This window comes from Scylla paramamosain, chromosome 37 (genome assembly GCF_035594125.1).
Source record: "Scylla paramamosain isolate STU-SP2022 chromosome 37, ASM3559412v1, whole genome shotgun sequence".
In the NCBI taxonomy this organism is placed as follows: Eukaryota; Metazoa; Arthropoda; class Malacostraca; order Decapoda; family Portunidae; genus Scylla; species Scylla paramamosain.
In genome coordinates, this window is record NC_087187.1 from 2,110,171 (window position 1) to 2,125,980 (window position 15,810).

At 44.0% G+C, this 15,810-nt stretch overlaps 1 protein-coding gene across 5 annotated transcripts; it reads right to left on the reverse strand.

The window, feature by feature from the left end:
- Positions 1 to 1,806: 1,806 nt before the first annotated feature.
- LOC135091314 (insulin-degrading enzyme-like) lies at positions 1,807 to 15,397 on the reverse strand. Of its 5 annotated transcripts, none has more exons than XM_063988829.1 (19): positions 15,098 to 15,392; positions 13,118 to 13,296; positions 12,644 to 12,851; positions 11,635 to 11,804; positions 10,855 to 10,977; positions 10,368 to 10,570; positions 9,995 to 10,195; positions 9,655 to 9,792; positions 8,987 to 9,090; positions 8,337 to 8,532; positions 7,630 to 7,887; positions 7,095 to 7,205; positions 6,851 to 6,971; positions 6,201 to 6,404; positions 4,449 to 4,606; positions 3,931 to 4,065; positions 3,222 to 3,431; positions 2,773 to 2,916; positions 1,807 to 2,359 (listed from the first exon to the last, which is right to left on the reverse strand). In XM_063988829.1, exons 1-19 carry the CDS (start codon positions 15,286 to 15,288, stop codon positions 2,252 to 2,254), a joined length of 3,162 nt encoding a protein of 1,053 aa, XP_063844899.1. In that variant the 5' UTR covers positions 15,289 to 15,392; the 3' UTR covers positions 1,807 to 2,251. The 5 variants fall into 5 exon arrangements, with proteins under 5 accessions (XP_063844899.1, XP_063844900.1, XP_063844902.1 ...); XM_063988830.1 differs by having other exon boundaries at positions 4,449 to 4,602; positions 6,197 to 6,404; XM_063988832.1 differs by having other exon boundaries at positions 15,076 to 15,100.
- Between the last annotated feature and the right edge of the window lie 413 nt (positions 15,398 to 15,810).

Sequence of the window (15,810 nt, forward strand, 5' to 3'; positions counted from 1 at the left end):
TGACAACATAATTTCAGCTGACGTGACTTATTGCCTCGCCTGCAGCTGTCTGAGCCTCCCACGCGCTACATGGGGCTACGCAGCACGCGCCACACCCTCCCGCCACGTGCACACTGCGAGGAGGAGGAGATGGATTAGTCAAGCGGAGTATATCTATGGATTGGTGTTTTTTTTTTCTAGTATTAAGTGATCTTTCTATTTATCTATCTGCCTATCTATCTGTCTGTCAGTCTGTCTGTCAGTCTATCTATCTGTCAATCTCTGTATCTATTTTTATCTACGTCTGTCTACCTATCTGTCTATCTATCTATAAGGTGAGATAACTAAAACATGCTAAGCTTCGTTTCACTGTTGTAATAAGAATGATGAGTTGGGGAGCTCCTCTAGTCGTAGTCTCTGTCCTGTCTCTACCAGTGGTGCAAAGGCAGAAAGAAACAGCTAGGGTGTTAACATCCTTCTGACCTGTGCAGTGTATGGAGAGTAAATTAGTGTTGCTATATTTTTTTTTTATCTATTTTTCCTGCTCTTACGTAATCTCTCTCTCTCTCTCTCTCTCTCTCTCTCTCTCGTTTACCTATATAAATGTTTTTTGCTTTTTTATTATTTTTTATCTTATTTACTTCATTATCTATTTCCTCTCCAAATCACTTTTAGGTCACCCATATCCTTCTTATCTATCACCTATACCTGGCTTTGTTATAGGATACCTGACCCATACCTACCCTCCTCCTACTCAACCTGTACCTCCATCACCACTTCCTCCTCCTCCTCTGTAAGTGTGTGTGTGTGTGTGTGTGTGTGTGTGTTGCAGAGCTCACCAATCACTACTACAGCTGCATCAGTTCTTCCTGCTACCCTGCTGCCTCCCACTATTTACCTTTACTGTCATTACACCATCACTACTACTACTACTACTACTACTACTACAACTTCCACTAGTCCTTTTGTTGCCTGGTATTAACTTATTACTTCCTTCTACTACTACTACTACAACCACTCACTCTCCCATCACCACTTCTCACCTTTCCTCTCATCCCATCACAACCTGCACTCTCTCCAACACCACCACCACAAGTATCTACATGCATCTGTACACCAGGCTGACATTCCCTTCAAGTTCCTTGGACACCACTCTGCCTTGAAGGAATAGGAGGGAGACTCACAATCGTCCAGTTCGATATGGAAAAAATAATGGGAAGTGATAGTGTGGATGAATGACTCTTGAATAATGGTGATGAGATAATGTTCTTGGTTGTATAATTATGTTAAAGATGAGGTGTAATGTAAAACTGAAGCGTGATGATGCCTAACAATGATACAGGACTGTGGACATGTTGGTCTGTCCCTTTTATCTGTATTTAAAAACATACAGGGATTCTAGACGTACTGTAAATTCTTCCAGCCTGGCAGATTGCTTGGCCTGGCTGTGACTGGCTAAAATAGAGGAGCAAAGTTTATGGAGGGAGGCTGTACAAATTTTCCCAGCCTGATGAGGTGGCTACGTTATGTGTCACCAATACAGAGGAACAAAGTCTGTGGAGGGAGGCAGTGCAAATTTTCCAAACCTGATAAAGTGTTTGGCTAAGTTATGTGCCACTGATACTGAGGAACAAAGTTAATGAAGGGAGACACTTTCTTTTATCAAAGGAGAGTTTGGCCAAGTTATATTCCCCTAATAAAGAGGAACAGTGTTTATTAGCAAAGCAAGCACATGTTCTTCCAGCCTGGCCAAGGAGTGTCTGGCCAAGCTATGTCCCACTAATATAGAGGAACAAAGTTTACACAAAGGAACAGTCACAAATATACTCCTTCAGTACATAATATATTTTTCCACGATGATGATATTAATAATACAAAGATTCAATCCAATGCTGCAACAAACTTAACAGTACGAAAAGACGTGGAGATACTGCGAGTAATCCTTAACACTGCTGCTGAGTACTTCTGCCTCTGTCATCTTACTCTTATAAATCTAAGGCTCGCATTTTAAAACCTTGACCCATATTCGGAAACGCTCTGCTCTCTCACCACAACTATTACCAAAGGCCACAGAAATGATCAGCTGGTTTCTTAAGAGTAATTCTCCTGTTCGCAATGTACAAATCTTGTCAACCTGTCACTAGAACTGTAAAAACACCCCTAAAAACCAATGGCACTTCAACTAGAGCCTATTGAAAGTAGTAGCGCAGTACAGATGTGTTTCAGAATACAGTCCCTTGAGTCATCATTCAGCTCACTACCAGCTACCGAGTTACAGCTTCGACTTGGAGGGCTTGGTGGACACGGGGATGAGGGGCCTCATCAGGGGGTACAAGGCCAGTCCCTGCTTGAACTCAGGAATGTCCGTGATTACTTCAGGCTGGTAGTGGGAAAGGAAGAGAGAGTTAGCATGACAGAGGAAGGACTTAATTCTTCAACTATGGCTTGTTGGGTTAAAATAATAGTCTCTTCAATAATAGTCTTCAGCTTATGATTTTGAGAGATAGCAGTCAGATCAGGGATTCAGTACAAGAGGTGAGGAGCAGTGTGTGTGTGTGTGTGTGTGTGTGTGTGTGTGTGTGTGTGTGTGTGTGTGTGTGTGTGTGTGTGTGTGTGTGTGTGTGTGTGTGTGTGTGTGTGTGTTTCAGAAGTTATTAAAGTGAGTTATTATCTATGTGATGAGAAGAAGAGTGAGTGTGTGGGTATGAGTTAGTAGTGCAATGAATGCTTCAAAATGGTGAGGAATATTGGAAATGAGTGAGTGAGTGAGTGAGTGAGTGTGTATGTCAGTACCTCTCTGAGTGGTGGTGGGAGGGAGAGGCCATCGTCTGGTTCAGTTCGGTTGACAGTATCGGGGTGACCTGCTCCTCCAGGGGCTGTGGAGATCACCTGCACGCACAGCTTCTTCCTCTGAGATGCTGTGCTGTTCACGAATTGCTGTGGAAGGACATATATATAGGCTCTGAGGCCCACATCCAAAAACAAAGTTGCAAAAAATTTATAGTTTCTGGTCACACACAAAAAACTCACACACACACATCCAAACACTAACCATGTAGAAATAAAAATAACAAGGCAGTTCTGATTACTCACAAAATTCACACACACACACACATGCACACATATCCAAGCACTAACCTCGTAGAAAAAAATTCCTGATCACCCACAAAACTTTCACACACACACACACACACACACACACACACACACACACACACACACACACACACCCCAACACTAACCTTGTAGAAGTTAATCACATCGTCCTTGGTGAGGGTGCGGAGGTGGGCCACTTCCAGGGCATCGCGGTCAAAGTTATATTGGTTGGATGTGATCTCGGCCCACCAGTTGCCTGTGAGGTGTGACAGCTTCTTAGGCCGCTCTAGACGCCTGCTGGCCAGAGCCTCCCGGTGACGCACAAAGTCCTCCTCCGGCAGCTTCTCTAGATTGTCCTGTGGTGGAAATGGAAGGGTTGTTATGGGACTTAATGAGAGATGAAGAGTTTACTGAGAGAATGGAAGGCATTGTGAGGGTTTAGACAGAGAGTTTTATTGAGAGAATGGAAAGGAGTGAGAGGTGTGGAATTTACTGAGGTTTGGAAAAGGTGGGCAGCTGACAGAGATGAGAGAATGTTGGGAAATCTTTCTCAGGTTCTATAAGTTCCCCACAATTGTACACTAGAGTAAAGATTAAAGGACAGTATCATTTCATCTGACCTCAAAACTTATATATCATTATTCACCCTTGAAAACAAAACAACAGACTACTAATCCCTATGAAACCCAAAGAAGGCACCTCTCTCACTCCCATCTTGTGCTGAAATGCCTAACAAAAACTCTTAATCCCTACAAATCCCAGTGCCTTCCCTCACTCACTTCCATCTTGTACAGAAATGCCCAACAAAAACTCTTTATCTCTATGAATCCCGAACAAAGTGCCCTCTTCACTCACTCCCATCTTGTACAGGAATGCCTCTATTCTGGAGGTGAGGTACTCAGGGTGACGGTCGCCCTGCACGATGATCCGAAGGCCCTGGGTGCCGTTCGCTCTCCTGATGCCGCACCACACGATGTATCCAAGCTGCTCCTGAGGGCGAATGAGGGTGTTAAGGGGCACGTGTTAGTGAGTAATGAGGAGTGATAAAGGATGTGTTAGCAAATAATAATGAAGAATTTTAAAGTGTGTTTGCAAATTAAGAAGAGCTGTAATTACAAAAATACAAACAGCACCAGCATCTTCAAATAATGATGGGTGTGGAGGAGGCTGTGTATTTAAGATTTCTCAAAGCCATAAAAACTCAAGCTATAAACAAAACACCCAAGACACACAAACACACCTACAATGACCCTGTAAAACACCCAAGGCCAAATAGACAAGAGATAAAACACACACACACACACACACACACCTTTACTAACCCAATGAACAAAGCACCCAAGCCCACACAAACAAGAGGTAAACACAAGTACCTTCGTCCTCAGCTCATCAAAGGCTGGCTCGGCAAAGATCTGGCAGAGGAGCTCCAGTAGCATGTTGTTGTGTGTCTCCTGCATGCCACACTGGAAGTAAGTCTCCACTGCTGAGCTTTTGTGTACACTGTTCTCCGCCCGGTACATCTGGCTACTCCCTGTGGTGGATGAAGGAGTGGTGAGTGGTCAGGTGATGTGAGATGTGGATGGTGAGAGATGGTGGTACAGTGGTGGATGAAAGGGTGAGTAGTAAGGTAATGTGAGGTGTGGATGGTGAGAGGTGGTGGTGCAGTGGTGGATGAAAGGGTGAGTGGTAAGGTAATGTGAGGTGTGGATGGTGAGAGGTGGTGGTGCAGTGGTGGATGAAAGGGTGAGTGGTAAGGTAATGTGAGGTGTGGATGTTGAGAGGTGGTGGTGCAGTGGTGGATGAAAGGGTGATGAGCAGTGATGTGAGGTGTGTATAGTGCATACTCCCTGTGGTGGTGAATGAAGGGGTGGTGAGTGGTAGTGTGTGGTGGATAACACCTGGCTACTCCCTGCAGTAGTGATGAAGGGGCATAAAGTGGTGGGCACTGGTGGAGGTGTGAATGCAGAGCCGATCTTGGGAGGTGGTGGAGAAATATGGGGAGGTGATAAGAATGGCTGAGTTGTAAATACGATAACAAATGATAATGAAGAGGAATAATATAAGATTTTCCAACAACCCCTAATAATAACAATAAAAAAAGAAAAAAGTAAAGAAAACAACAGGTTCAATAGCAACTAATGTGTATGAACTCCTTGATCTGTAAACAATACATCAATCAACCAACACCACAAGCTTATGTACTACACAGCAGCCATGACAGGGCACTACAGGGGAGCAAGCAGCCCTACACAAGCTGGGGAAGGTGACAGGATTACAGCAAGACATCTATTCTGCTACACATTTATTTTAAGAACTCGTGTGGGCACCTTGAGATTTCCCATACACACACACACACATACGAGTACACACATAAACACACACACACACACACACACACACACACACACACACACACACACGTGGTTTATTTCCTCCCATGGTAAATTTTCCCTATTCTTTTATTATTGTGTTTTTTCCATTACCCTTTCATTGGTAGACAGTTTTCTCCTCCTGTATCTATACCTTTTCACACTCTATATTCATGGTGAGCTCTCGTCAATATTTCTGCGGTGTAAAAGGCAAAATTAACCACCTGTCTTCCCTTTTCTCTCTTCCGCGTCTCCATGCAAACAGTTTTTACAGTGCCAGGAAGGTTAAGGAAGGATGACTGTGGCAACAAAACACTTCACATTCGGATTAGTGTAACGTGTTTGCATGGACACAGACAGAAAGGAAAATTGAATGGTTAATGTTTTCTAGGCTGACTAAAAGTGCAAAAGCAAGTATCTAAAAATTGCTGTAAGTAATTATGGGAAAGAACTGTCTTGTGGTGAAAGGTTAGGTTAGATTGAATAAGGGAACAATTTCAACTGGGTATTTCATGGCAGAATCTCACACACACACACACACACACACACACACACACACACACACACACACACACACACACACACACTTTGACTCTATCTCTCTCTCTCTCTCTGTTTTTGTAACTTCTTGCATTTTCTTTATTTCTGATATTAATAACACTCACTTTTCTTGTTTACAGTCTTCTCTCTCTCTCTCTCTCTCTCTCTCTCTCTCTCTCTGACACACACAGTACCCACAAACACGTCCATACTTGCCATCCCTCAGCTGGTATTCCCTCTGGCGGACCAGCTGGGAGGGCAGGAGTGGCCGCGTGTGTGCCCTGGAGGTGAGCTGGTCCTGCAGGGTGGTGGCCAGAGTGGCAGCGCTCTCCCTCCTCATATTGCCGTGGATTAGCATTTCCACGTGGAGCCCCGACAGGAAGCGTGGAATGAATGCCTCCACTGTCTCCACTGTCATCTCTGTTTGTGGGTGGATGAAGGGAGGTTTGTTTGAGTGGATGAGGTGGAGGGGCTGAGTGCTCTATCATCTCTTTGTGTGGGGTGGAAGGAGTGGTAGTTTGCCTGAGTGGAGTTACGTTCACTGTTATCTTTGTTTGTGGGTGGGAGATGTGGTTTGTTGGTGGAAGAAGGGAAATTCATTTATGTCTGTGGGTGGAAGAAGTAGAGGTTTGCTTATGTTTGTGAGTGGAAGAAGGAATGTTTATTTATCTGTCTGTGGGTGGAAGAAGTGGTTTGTTCATCTTTTTGTGGGTTGAAGAAAGGACATTTATTTGTTTGTTTGTGGGTAGAATAAGTGGAAGTTCATTTACCTGACACAAAGATGAACTCAATACCTACCTGAACTCCACCACAGTCCTGTCACTTGTAAACAGCAACATGCCGACAACAACAAGGGTGCCACTCACCATTAGTGGCCTCCAGCAGCTCCTCCTTGGTCCAGCCGTGCTCAGCCAGTAGCAGAGACGTGTAGTGGACAACATGCTGGTGTGGCTGGTCGGCATTGAAGTTACGCAGCCCCCTCACGTACTGCAGGGAGAGGCACGGAGGAGGTGAGGTGAAGCTGTGACTAAGTTTCATGATCAAAATACTCCAAATGACAAGAAACCGAAGAAATGCGTACAGTATAAACAAATGGGGAAGGATACTCACAGCGTCCTTAAGGATCTCAAAGCGCTTGGGGTCTACGGTGAAGGAGGTCATGCGCTCCATTATCTTCTCCAGCAGGACGTGCAGCTTGTCGTTGTAGCCCTTCACCAGCAGCTGCAGCGAGGGACACAGGGTATCAAGCTATCATCCTAACCTCACACTTCCTTCTCTCCCACTTGTACCTTTCCCCTCTATTCTGAATGTCCTCTGACTTATCCCTTTTACTTCAACTTCTTTTTTATTATTTAACCTCCTTTTTACTTCAAATTCTCCTTTTTTCACTCAGCCTCCATCTATAACTCCTGCTTTTCACTCCACATTCTCTTTTTCTCATTCAGCCTCCACCTCTAACACCTTCCTCTCATCAAACACCAGCTTCTCCCCTCTCAAAGCTCCCAGTCCTCTAACTCCTTTTCCATCAACTTGCTCACATACATCACTTCCACTCCTAAAATATACAACTTTCATTCCTCCTTCCTCTCATCCAACATCAGCTTCCCTCTCAAAGCTCCCCAATGACAAACACATCCCATCTCACCGTCAGGCCATATTTGCTATTGGACAGGGAGTAGGTGAGGCCGGCCAAATCAGCTGCGTAGGTGTACTCAGTGAGGGCATCACGGAACAGCTGGGCGAAGATGTGCAGCTGGTTGGTGTGGTGAGGGTCCAAGTAGGCAACGGGACTGAAAAGCTCTGTGTACACGACTGCCTTGGGAAGTTTGTACTCGTCATCCTGTTTGAACCACACTCGGGCAAATGGAGTCTGGCTGATCATCTCTGGAAGTCGATTGCTTTCCTGAGGGTAAAGGTGTTGGGTTATTGAGGCTCTGTGCGTGTGATGGTACACTCTACCTAGCTTATTACTGCAAGGGTTGGCTATTATCTTCAGTCTTTCATCCCTATTCATATAACTTCACTCCTTCCTCCTTGTTCTGTCCACCTTATCAGTGGAAAGATTGACAGTTATCTCCACTTTTTCATCCCTAATCATATAACTTCACTCTTTCTTCCTTGTTCTGTCCACCTCATTACTGCAAAGACTGACAGTTATTTTCGCTCTTTCATCCTTATTCGTATAACTTTACTCTTTCTTCCTTGTTCTGTCAACCTTATTACTGTAAAGATTGACAGTCATCTTCACTCTTTCATCCCCAATCATATAACTTCACTCCTTCATTCTTGTTCTGTCCACCTTAGTTATACCCACTGTACAACAACCCAACAATAACAAAAATGACAAGTTACCTGGGGGTCACTGTACAGGTCAAAGTTGGTGGGGACAAACTCATTCCTCGAAGGCAGCTGCAGGAGGTCATTGTAGCCGGCATCCCTCCACCTCTGCAGCAGCTCTTCCTCCACACACTCCATCTTGTAGCAGGTGCCATACCACTTCTCTGTGCAGGTCACCTTCTCCTCCAGAGCCTTGCCCACCACCGCGATTCTGAAAGAGGGAGTCGAGGATGAATTGAGAGGGAAATATAGGAGTGGTGGGGATATTGGAGGAGTGAAGGGCAGGTGGAAAAATTAAGGGAGTAAAGACTAGATGATTGATTGATTTAAAGGGGGAAAGTGCATGGGACATATGAAAAGAAATTAAAGAATGGAGTGATGGCAATATTAAAGTAGGGAGTGAAAGAATGATGGAAATAATCAGAAAGTAAAGAAGTGATAACATTATTAAGGTAAAGAAAGAAGGAGTGATGGAACTATTAGGAGGAAGTGATGGTAATAAGGAAAAATAGAAAAATAGGGAAGAAAGTGAAAATTAAGGATAAAGGATAGAAGACACAAAGGAAATAAGACAGGTAATAAGGGGACACACAGAGGTGGCTGGAGACCCTCACCTGATAAGAGAGGTAGCAAAGGAACACACACAGATATTCAGGGACCCTCACCTAATACTCTCTGGCGTGAGATGTTCTAGGACCATGTTGATGAGTTCCGGCTTGAATTCACTGAGCAGGTAGCCGCCACACAGCACCTCGTCCAGCGGGTAATACTGTGGAGGTGAGGAAGGACATGACACTCACAAAGATCTACCTGTATGTCCTATCAAGTGGTCCAGGGGTGTTATGAGTGTTTCTGTGATGGGTATGTGAATCAGTCATTAGTTTTAGATTTATTAGTTTCTTCCATGTCACATTCCTCCATTGTAAACAAACACACCAGTACGCTGAACAATCATTACAATCCTAAAAATAATAACTTCCATTACAGCCTGTTAAAATGAGAAAAGAAACCCAATCATTTAAGATGGTCATTAGTTTGTCACCTTACCAGTACTCTCACTCTCCTAAAATTACTCTTGATAAACATCCATGAGCTTGCTGAACTGAGAAAAGACACCCAAGCATTGAAATAAGTGGCCATTGGTTCCTCATCACCCTCCCTTGAAAACATACCTAGCTTTCCTGACCAATCATAACAATCCTAAAAATAACAATAACTTCCATTAGAGCCTGTTGAAATTAATGAAGTATGCCAGAACTCTTAAGAACAGTCATTTGTTCCTCATTACTGTCATTCCTTCAAAACTGTGACCTTCCTGACACACGCCACTCACATGCAGCTGCTCTGCCAGGCCACAGGTGTAGGACTGAGGTTGCTCCTTGTCCTTGAAGCGGAAGGTCATGGAGCTGAGGTCCCTGCACTCATCAAACACCCACTGCTGGGGACCTTCCTTCTTCAGCAGGTTGAGGTACTGCAGGGAGAAAGAGAATGCACAACTGAAGTGAATGAAATGACATGGTAAATGACAGATTTTATTTTATTTTCATTCTTTACTTCCCTTTCCCCTTCCTCATTTCTTTCATTTCTCCTTTTCTCTGTTTCCTCTTTTCCCCACTTCCTTTCTTCCACCAGTCCCTGTCACTGCTCAAGACACTCCCCCACCCACCACTCACCTGAAACACGGCCGTCACGATGTCTTCCACATGCTCAATGCCTTCCTCTGTCAGGTCAACATTCACCACGAAGAAGGCAAACCCCTTGGCGCCTGACTTCTGGCCCCCAACCAGGGAGTTGACCCAGCCCCGCCCCTTCAGGTAGGACAGCAGCGACCCGGGACCCTCGTGTCCTATCAGGTGCCCTAGGTAATGGCCAGGCTGGGGAGAGAAAGGTTGTTAGTAAAAGCAACCATGAACCTTGTAACCATGAAATGGCAGAAGTCAAGACTGCAGTGAACTAAGGACTCCATGTATTACACTTCAGTAAACACACACACACACACACACACACACACACACACACACACACACACACTCCTGGCACACTCACAGCAGTCTTGTAGTGCGGGTGTAGATCAGGGATGGGGAAGGTGATGTACAGGTTACGGATGTCCTTCACTGGCACCACGTATCCCACTTTGCGGCACTGCTCTGGGCCAAAGGGATGCCTGGCCCACTCTGGCACTGAGACACTCTTGTTCTCCACCTCACTGAAGAGTGACAACACCATCTCCTCCAGCTCATCCAGGCTCTCTGTGGAAGGGTAGAGTGCAGGATGAAAGAAATGGGGGGTAATGGAAGAGGAAATAGAAGAGCGAATGGATCATATTTACACACACACACACACACACACACACACACACACACACACACACACACACACACACACACACACACACACACACACACACATGGTTAGAGTAAGACAATGCAAAGAGGATAAAAGAAGAACAGCTGACTGACTAACACATTTATGCCAACACACACACACACACACACACATGCAAGGAGGAAAGACAGCACCACCCAGTACCCACCCTTGCCCAGCACTGCCAGGGCCATGATGTTGGAGGAGTACCACTTGTCATGGAACTGCAGCAGGGCATCACGTACATTCATGCCCTGCTCCTTGGGTATGATGTCCAGAGTGTCCTTGTTACCTGGCGGAAATTATAAGATGTTAATATAAAGACCTGTTGCCTCAGATCCTTGTTTTGGTGGTCTGTATTAAGTGAATGGGTGAATAAGCTTAATCTCACCTAAACACATTCACAGTCAGCCAATGAGGGCTAGGGAAAACTGAACCAGGGCTGAATGAACCAAACCAAATCCCTAAGTAAGCCTGATGCACTTCAAAGGAGTAAATAATGAAGTCAAGTAAAACAAGGCAGATCTTATGTTTGTTCTTCTTAGAATCAACTACTGACTACGTGTGTACATGCATACATACATACATATACCAAGGCTATCTCCCAGAAAGAGGTGTGGCCAAGACAAGGCACAAGACTTTCACACTCACACTCATTCACACCACTCTCTCAGCCCCTTGGCCCCTGATGGAGAAGAGAAAGTACTCCTGTCCTCACAGCTTGGACAGTGAAATAAACAAGGCAGTTTTTATATTCATTCTTCCAAGGATTAACTACTGTGACTAAGAGCAAATATCTGGTGGAAAGTGGCAGAAACAGTCTTACCAACAAGATAGTTCTTTTTATATTCATTCTTCTTTGGATCAAATGATTAACAACAAATATCTGGAGGAAAGTGGAGGAAGAATCAGCACCACCACCACCACCACCACCACCAGCTCAACTCACCCGTGCCAAACTTGCTGAAGTCGTGTGTTGGGTCAGCTGTCGACTTCTCCAGCTGTGCCAGCCTCCAGTAATCATTCTGAATGTTCTTCTCATGCTCCGAGTTGACGGCGTTCACCTCCCTGTCCACACCTCCCTCTGTGAAGAGCGGCGTCACGAAGAACTGTGCAAACCTGAGGGAGTGACAAAGATCTTGATTCTCTCTGTGCATTTCAAAGAACCATATAGTGTTACCTCACCTACTCATGGTTTGGCATTTGTGGATTCACGTATTCACAGGTAAAAAAAAAATTTGGGGGTGAACATAGAACTCCAAACCTCAACCTCAAATCACAAAAATAATAAGCGAGATAATATTAAAGAGGAACACACACAGGTGGCGAACTAATGGAGCAATCAACTGACCTTCTTATTCTGAGAGAGAGAGAGAGAGAGAGAGAGAGAGAGAGAGAGAGAGAGAGAGAGAGAGAGAGAGAGAGAGAGAGAGAGAGAGAGAGAGAGAGAGAGAGAGAGGTTGTGGTTAGTCACTGGATGGTCTTGCACAGTGCCTAATGGTGTGTGATGGCCCCTACGGACATACCATCTGCACATCACTATATTGAGGATGTGCACATGGTGTGTCCACGTGGCAGAGCACACTGCTACCTTGCTGTGCTGTCACTGTGCTCAATGAGGTAATGCACACAACACATCTGCTGCTGATGACACAGCCGGACTTGTACAAATCTAATGAAACAGTGCTTGGTGTGCTGCAGACATCTTGCTCAACTTATAAGTAATGTGATGACTGGTGTAATGTCTAGTTTAATTTCAAGATGCAGGTAAATTACATATCTAGCTTGGTTTCAAGAAGCTGGCAAACTACATTCTGAGTTACATCACTATAATTCTTGCTACAAAGACCACTGGATAGAACACGTTTAGTGTATAAAAAAGCACACACAGAAGGAAACAGATCACAAACTACATCACTGGGCACCCCTAGCTATGACCATCAAACCCTGGCCCCCACCTGTCAAGAGCCCCGGAGAAGGCATCAGGAGCCACATCAAAGTAGTAATTGGTGTGGTCTGCTGCAGTGTAGGCGTTGCTGGATCCACCATGCTCTGAGAGGTACTTGTTGTATTCATTCTCACACGGGTACTTCTTGGTGCCCATGAACAGCATGTGCTCGCAGAAGTGGGCCAGGCCGGGCAGCTCTGTAGGGTCCGACATGCTGCCTGTTTGTGGGAGGAGGAGGATTGCTATCAGTGTGTAGCAGATGGTAAATGATTCAAGTGACAGACTTGGGATAGTAAGAAGAGGAAGAGGAAGAGGAGAAGAAAGAGGAGGAGGAGGAGACATCAATATGTAGCAGGCAGTAAATTATTCAAGAGGCAGTTTTGAGAGAGGAGGAGGAGGAGGATTCACTACCACTGTCACCACAACCCACCACCACTACCACCACCACCACCAGCACCAGCACCTCCAGCCAGCCAGCACTCACCCACATGGACATCGAGAGCAGCCGCAGACTTGTCGGTGGCGGGGTCTGAGATGAGGAGAACCTTGAGGTCGTTGTTGAGGACGAGTGCCCGGTACTGCCTCTGGTCCTCCTCCGACTTGATAATCGCATCCATCTGCACCTTGACCCCCATGGTGGCTGAGTATGCCGCCTGGTGTAACCTGACAGGATGAAAATTTTGCTGTTCAAATCCCAGCCCACTTGATTTATACTTCTTTTTAGGTTTTACCTGTTAATTTTTTTCTAACTACATCTTGTTTGTTACTTTTACTTTTAATTTTAACACTACAGCAATCATTAAGCAATTCTTTATTAATCACTTATATTTAATTAGAAAGCTAATTATTATTCTATCTATCTATCTATGTACCAGGCTGGCAATCCCACTTACCTTTATTCATGTTCAATTACAAAACACATAATCAATCACTTATACTCATGTTTTACTTAGAAAGGCCATTATTACTCACTTATCCTTATATATCACCTATATCAGTGCTGTGGTCAAGGGACGCCTGTGGGTGCACTGCCCCTGCCAACACCACTAGCAAAAAAAAACTGATGCAAGATAAGATAACAAACTCGGTACCATTTCAGCAACCTAATCATGAGAAATAGGTGATTAGCAACTTTACCTGTATGGGCACATCACGACAACACAGGGAATAGTTACCTACATCACACTGACTGAACCTACACAACTCAACCTCACAGACAAGTGAATAAAAAAATACTAGGAAAAAATAATAGGTAAATTTTGAGGCAAGGAAATCTTTTCAAGCCATAAACATAGTGTGTGGGTAGTTGTGTCACAACTTTCACCTTATATAGCCATGGCAAGCCTTCAAAATGTGCTAATGGCTTCTTAATAACTCAACCTGAATAAACATGAAAAATTGGGGTTAAGTTATAATTTCAAGGTAGACAAGAACAATTTTGAGAAGAATATAAAGGTTACTTAACAAATAACCATCTGTACAAATTTGTAGCCTTCAAAATGTACCTATAACTTCTTAATAACTCAAGAATACCAGAATAAAAATTAAAAAAACTGTGGTTAAGTTATAATTTCAAGGCAGACAGGAGCAATTTTGAGGATATAAAAGTTACTTAACAAATAGCCATCTGTACATATTTCTAGCCTTCAAAATGTACTAATAACTTCATAATAACTCTAGAATACCTGCGTAAACATCTATATAAACATGAACAACCGGGGGAAAATAAAATATAACTTAAGAGATAAAGGGAATCAATTTATAGAGAAAGATATGATGGTTACTTAACTAATACTCAACCATGCCTATTTCTAGCCTTCAAAATGTGCTAATTAAGTTAGAATAATCATTGAAAACTGAAAATATTAATTCCAGTGGTGGGTAGGAGAATTATTCACAGTCAATATGCACAGTGGGTTGGTTATGTCACTAATAGCCTTATATGTCAACCCAAAACATTTTCTATCACCTTAATTACACTTGAACACACCTGGTTGTATCATCAGAAGCAGAAATATTACCTGAAGGTGGATATGAGAAATGTAGAAGCCCAGTAAGTGTAGCAGCTTGGTTACATCACTAATTACTTGACACACCTATATAAAACTTCCATATCACCTTCATTACACCTTAACACACCTGCAGGAACTGGAAATATTACCTGAAGTAAGCTAAGAGAATTGTAAGAAACTCAAAATATGTGTAGCGGTTCGGTTACATCACTAATTACTTAACACACCTATATAACACCTTCTTATCACTCTATTTACACTCAAACACACATGCACAAACCTGTACGGGCTGGAAATATCATCTAAGAATGGAGAGGAGAACTGTAAGAAACTCAATATGTGTAGCTGCCTGGTTGCATTCCTATTATTTAACACATCTATTTAACACCTTCCTATCACATTATTTGCACTCAAACACAAATGTACACACCTTAAGGAAGCAGGAAAATTACCTGAGAGTGGACAATAAGCCGAGGGTGGTTGAGGCCAAAAAACTAGCCCCACGGGATCCAATTCTTTTTCCTGTTTGTCTTATTTCCGTATTTATCCCTCTTATCCCTCCTCCTCCATCCACTAGTGCACTCAGTCTAGTCTGCAACCGTCTGCCATTACGTGCTCCCGTGACTACCACTCTGAGGAGCATTGACAGGGAGAAGGAGAGTGAGTAGATGACGACGCGAGGAGGATAGAATCTCTGCCTCTCACGGGAAGGATGAGCCTTGCTGTCTGCCTGCCCCTTCTCGACCCTCTCTCGTCCCCCTGGCCCCTCTGTCTTGTCTCAGCGTCCCAACCCAATGTTTGACCCAATCTGGTCCTGAATCAGCCCATATTTTTAATAAATGAAGTTATAAAGGAAAAATGAATGGGGTTTTTACTCAGTAGGGAATTAACAGTGACGTTCCACTTATGTCATCATTCTCCGCTTCAGCTGAACGTGACCGTCGATGTAGCCCAATCTCGCCCTTTTCAATCCCATAACAGCCCACTATTTTGATTACTTTGATATATGTGAAGTTTAACACGATAAACTATATATTTTTTACGCATTTTCCATATACATGGAGGTCAACGGGAATATTAAGAAGAGCTGGCATCCCGCGCCTGTCTCACCTCCCTCTTCGGTCTTAGCTCAGCATAAAATTTTGCGAAGTTAGAATGTATGAAT

Bases quoted from the DNA above. Each gene is read 5' to 3' on its own strand.
- LOC135091314 (XM_063988829.1), bottom strand. From the start codon at position 15,288: ATGCTCCTCAGAGTGGTAGTCACGGGAGCACGTAATGGCAGACGGTTG. The intron at 6,972-7,094 runs GTGAGTATCCTT...CTCTCCCTGCAG, and splicing joins TTGAGATCCTTAAGGACGCT to TACGTGAGGGGGCTGCGTAA. The intron at 3,432-3,930 runs GTGAGTGAAGAG...TTTCCACCACAG, and splicing joins CATTCCTGTACAAGATGGGA to GACAATCTAGAGAAGCTGCC.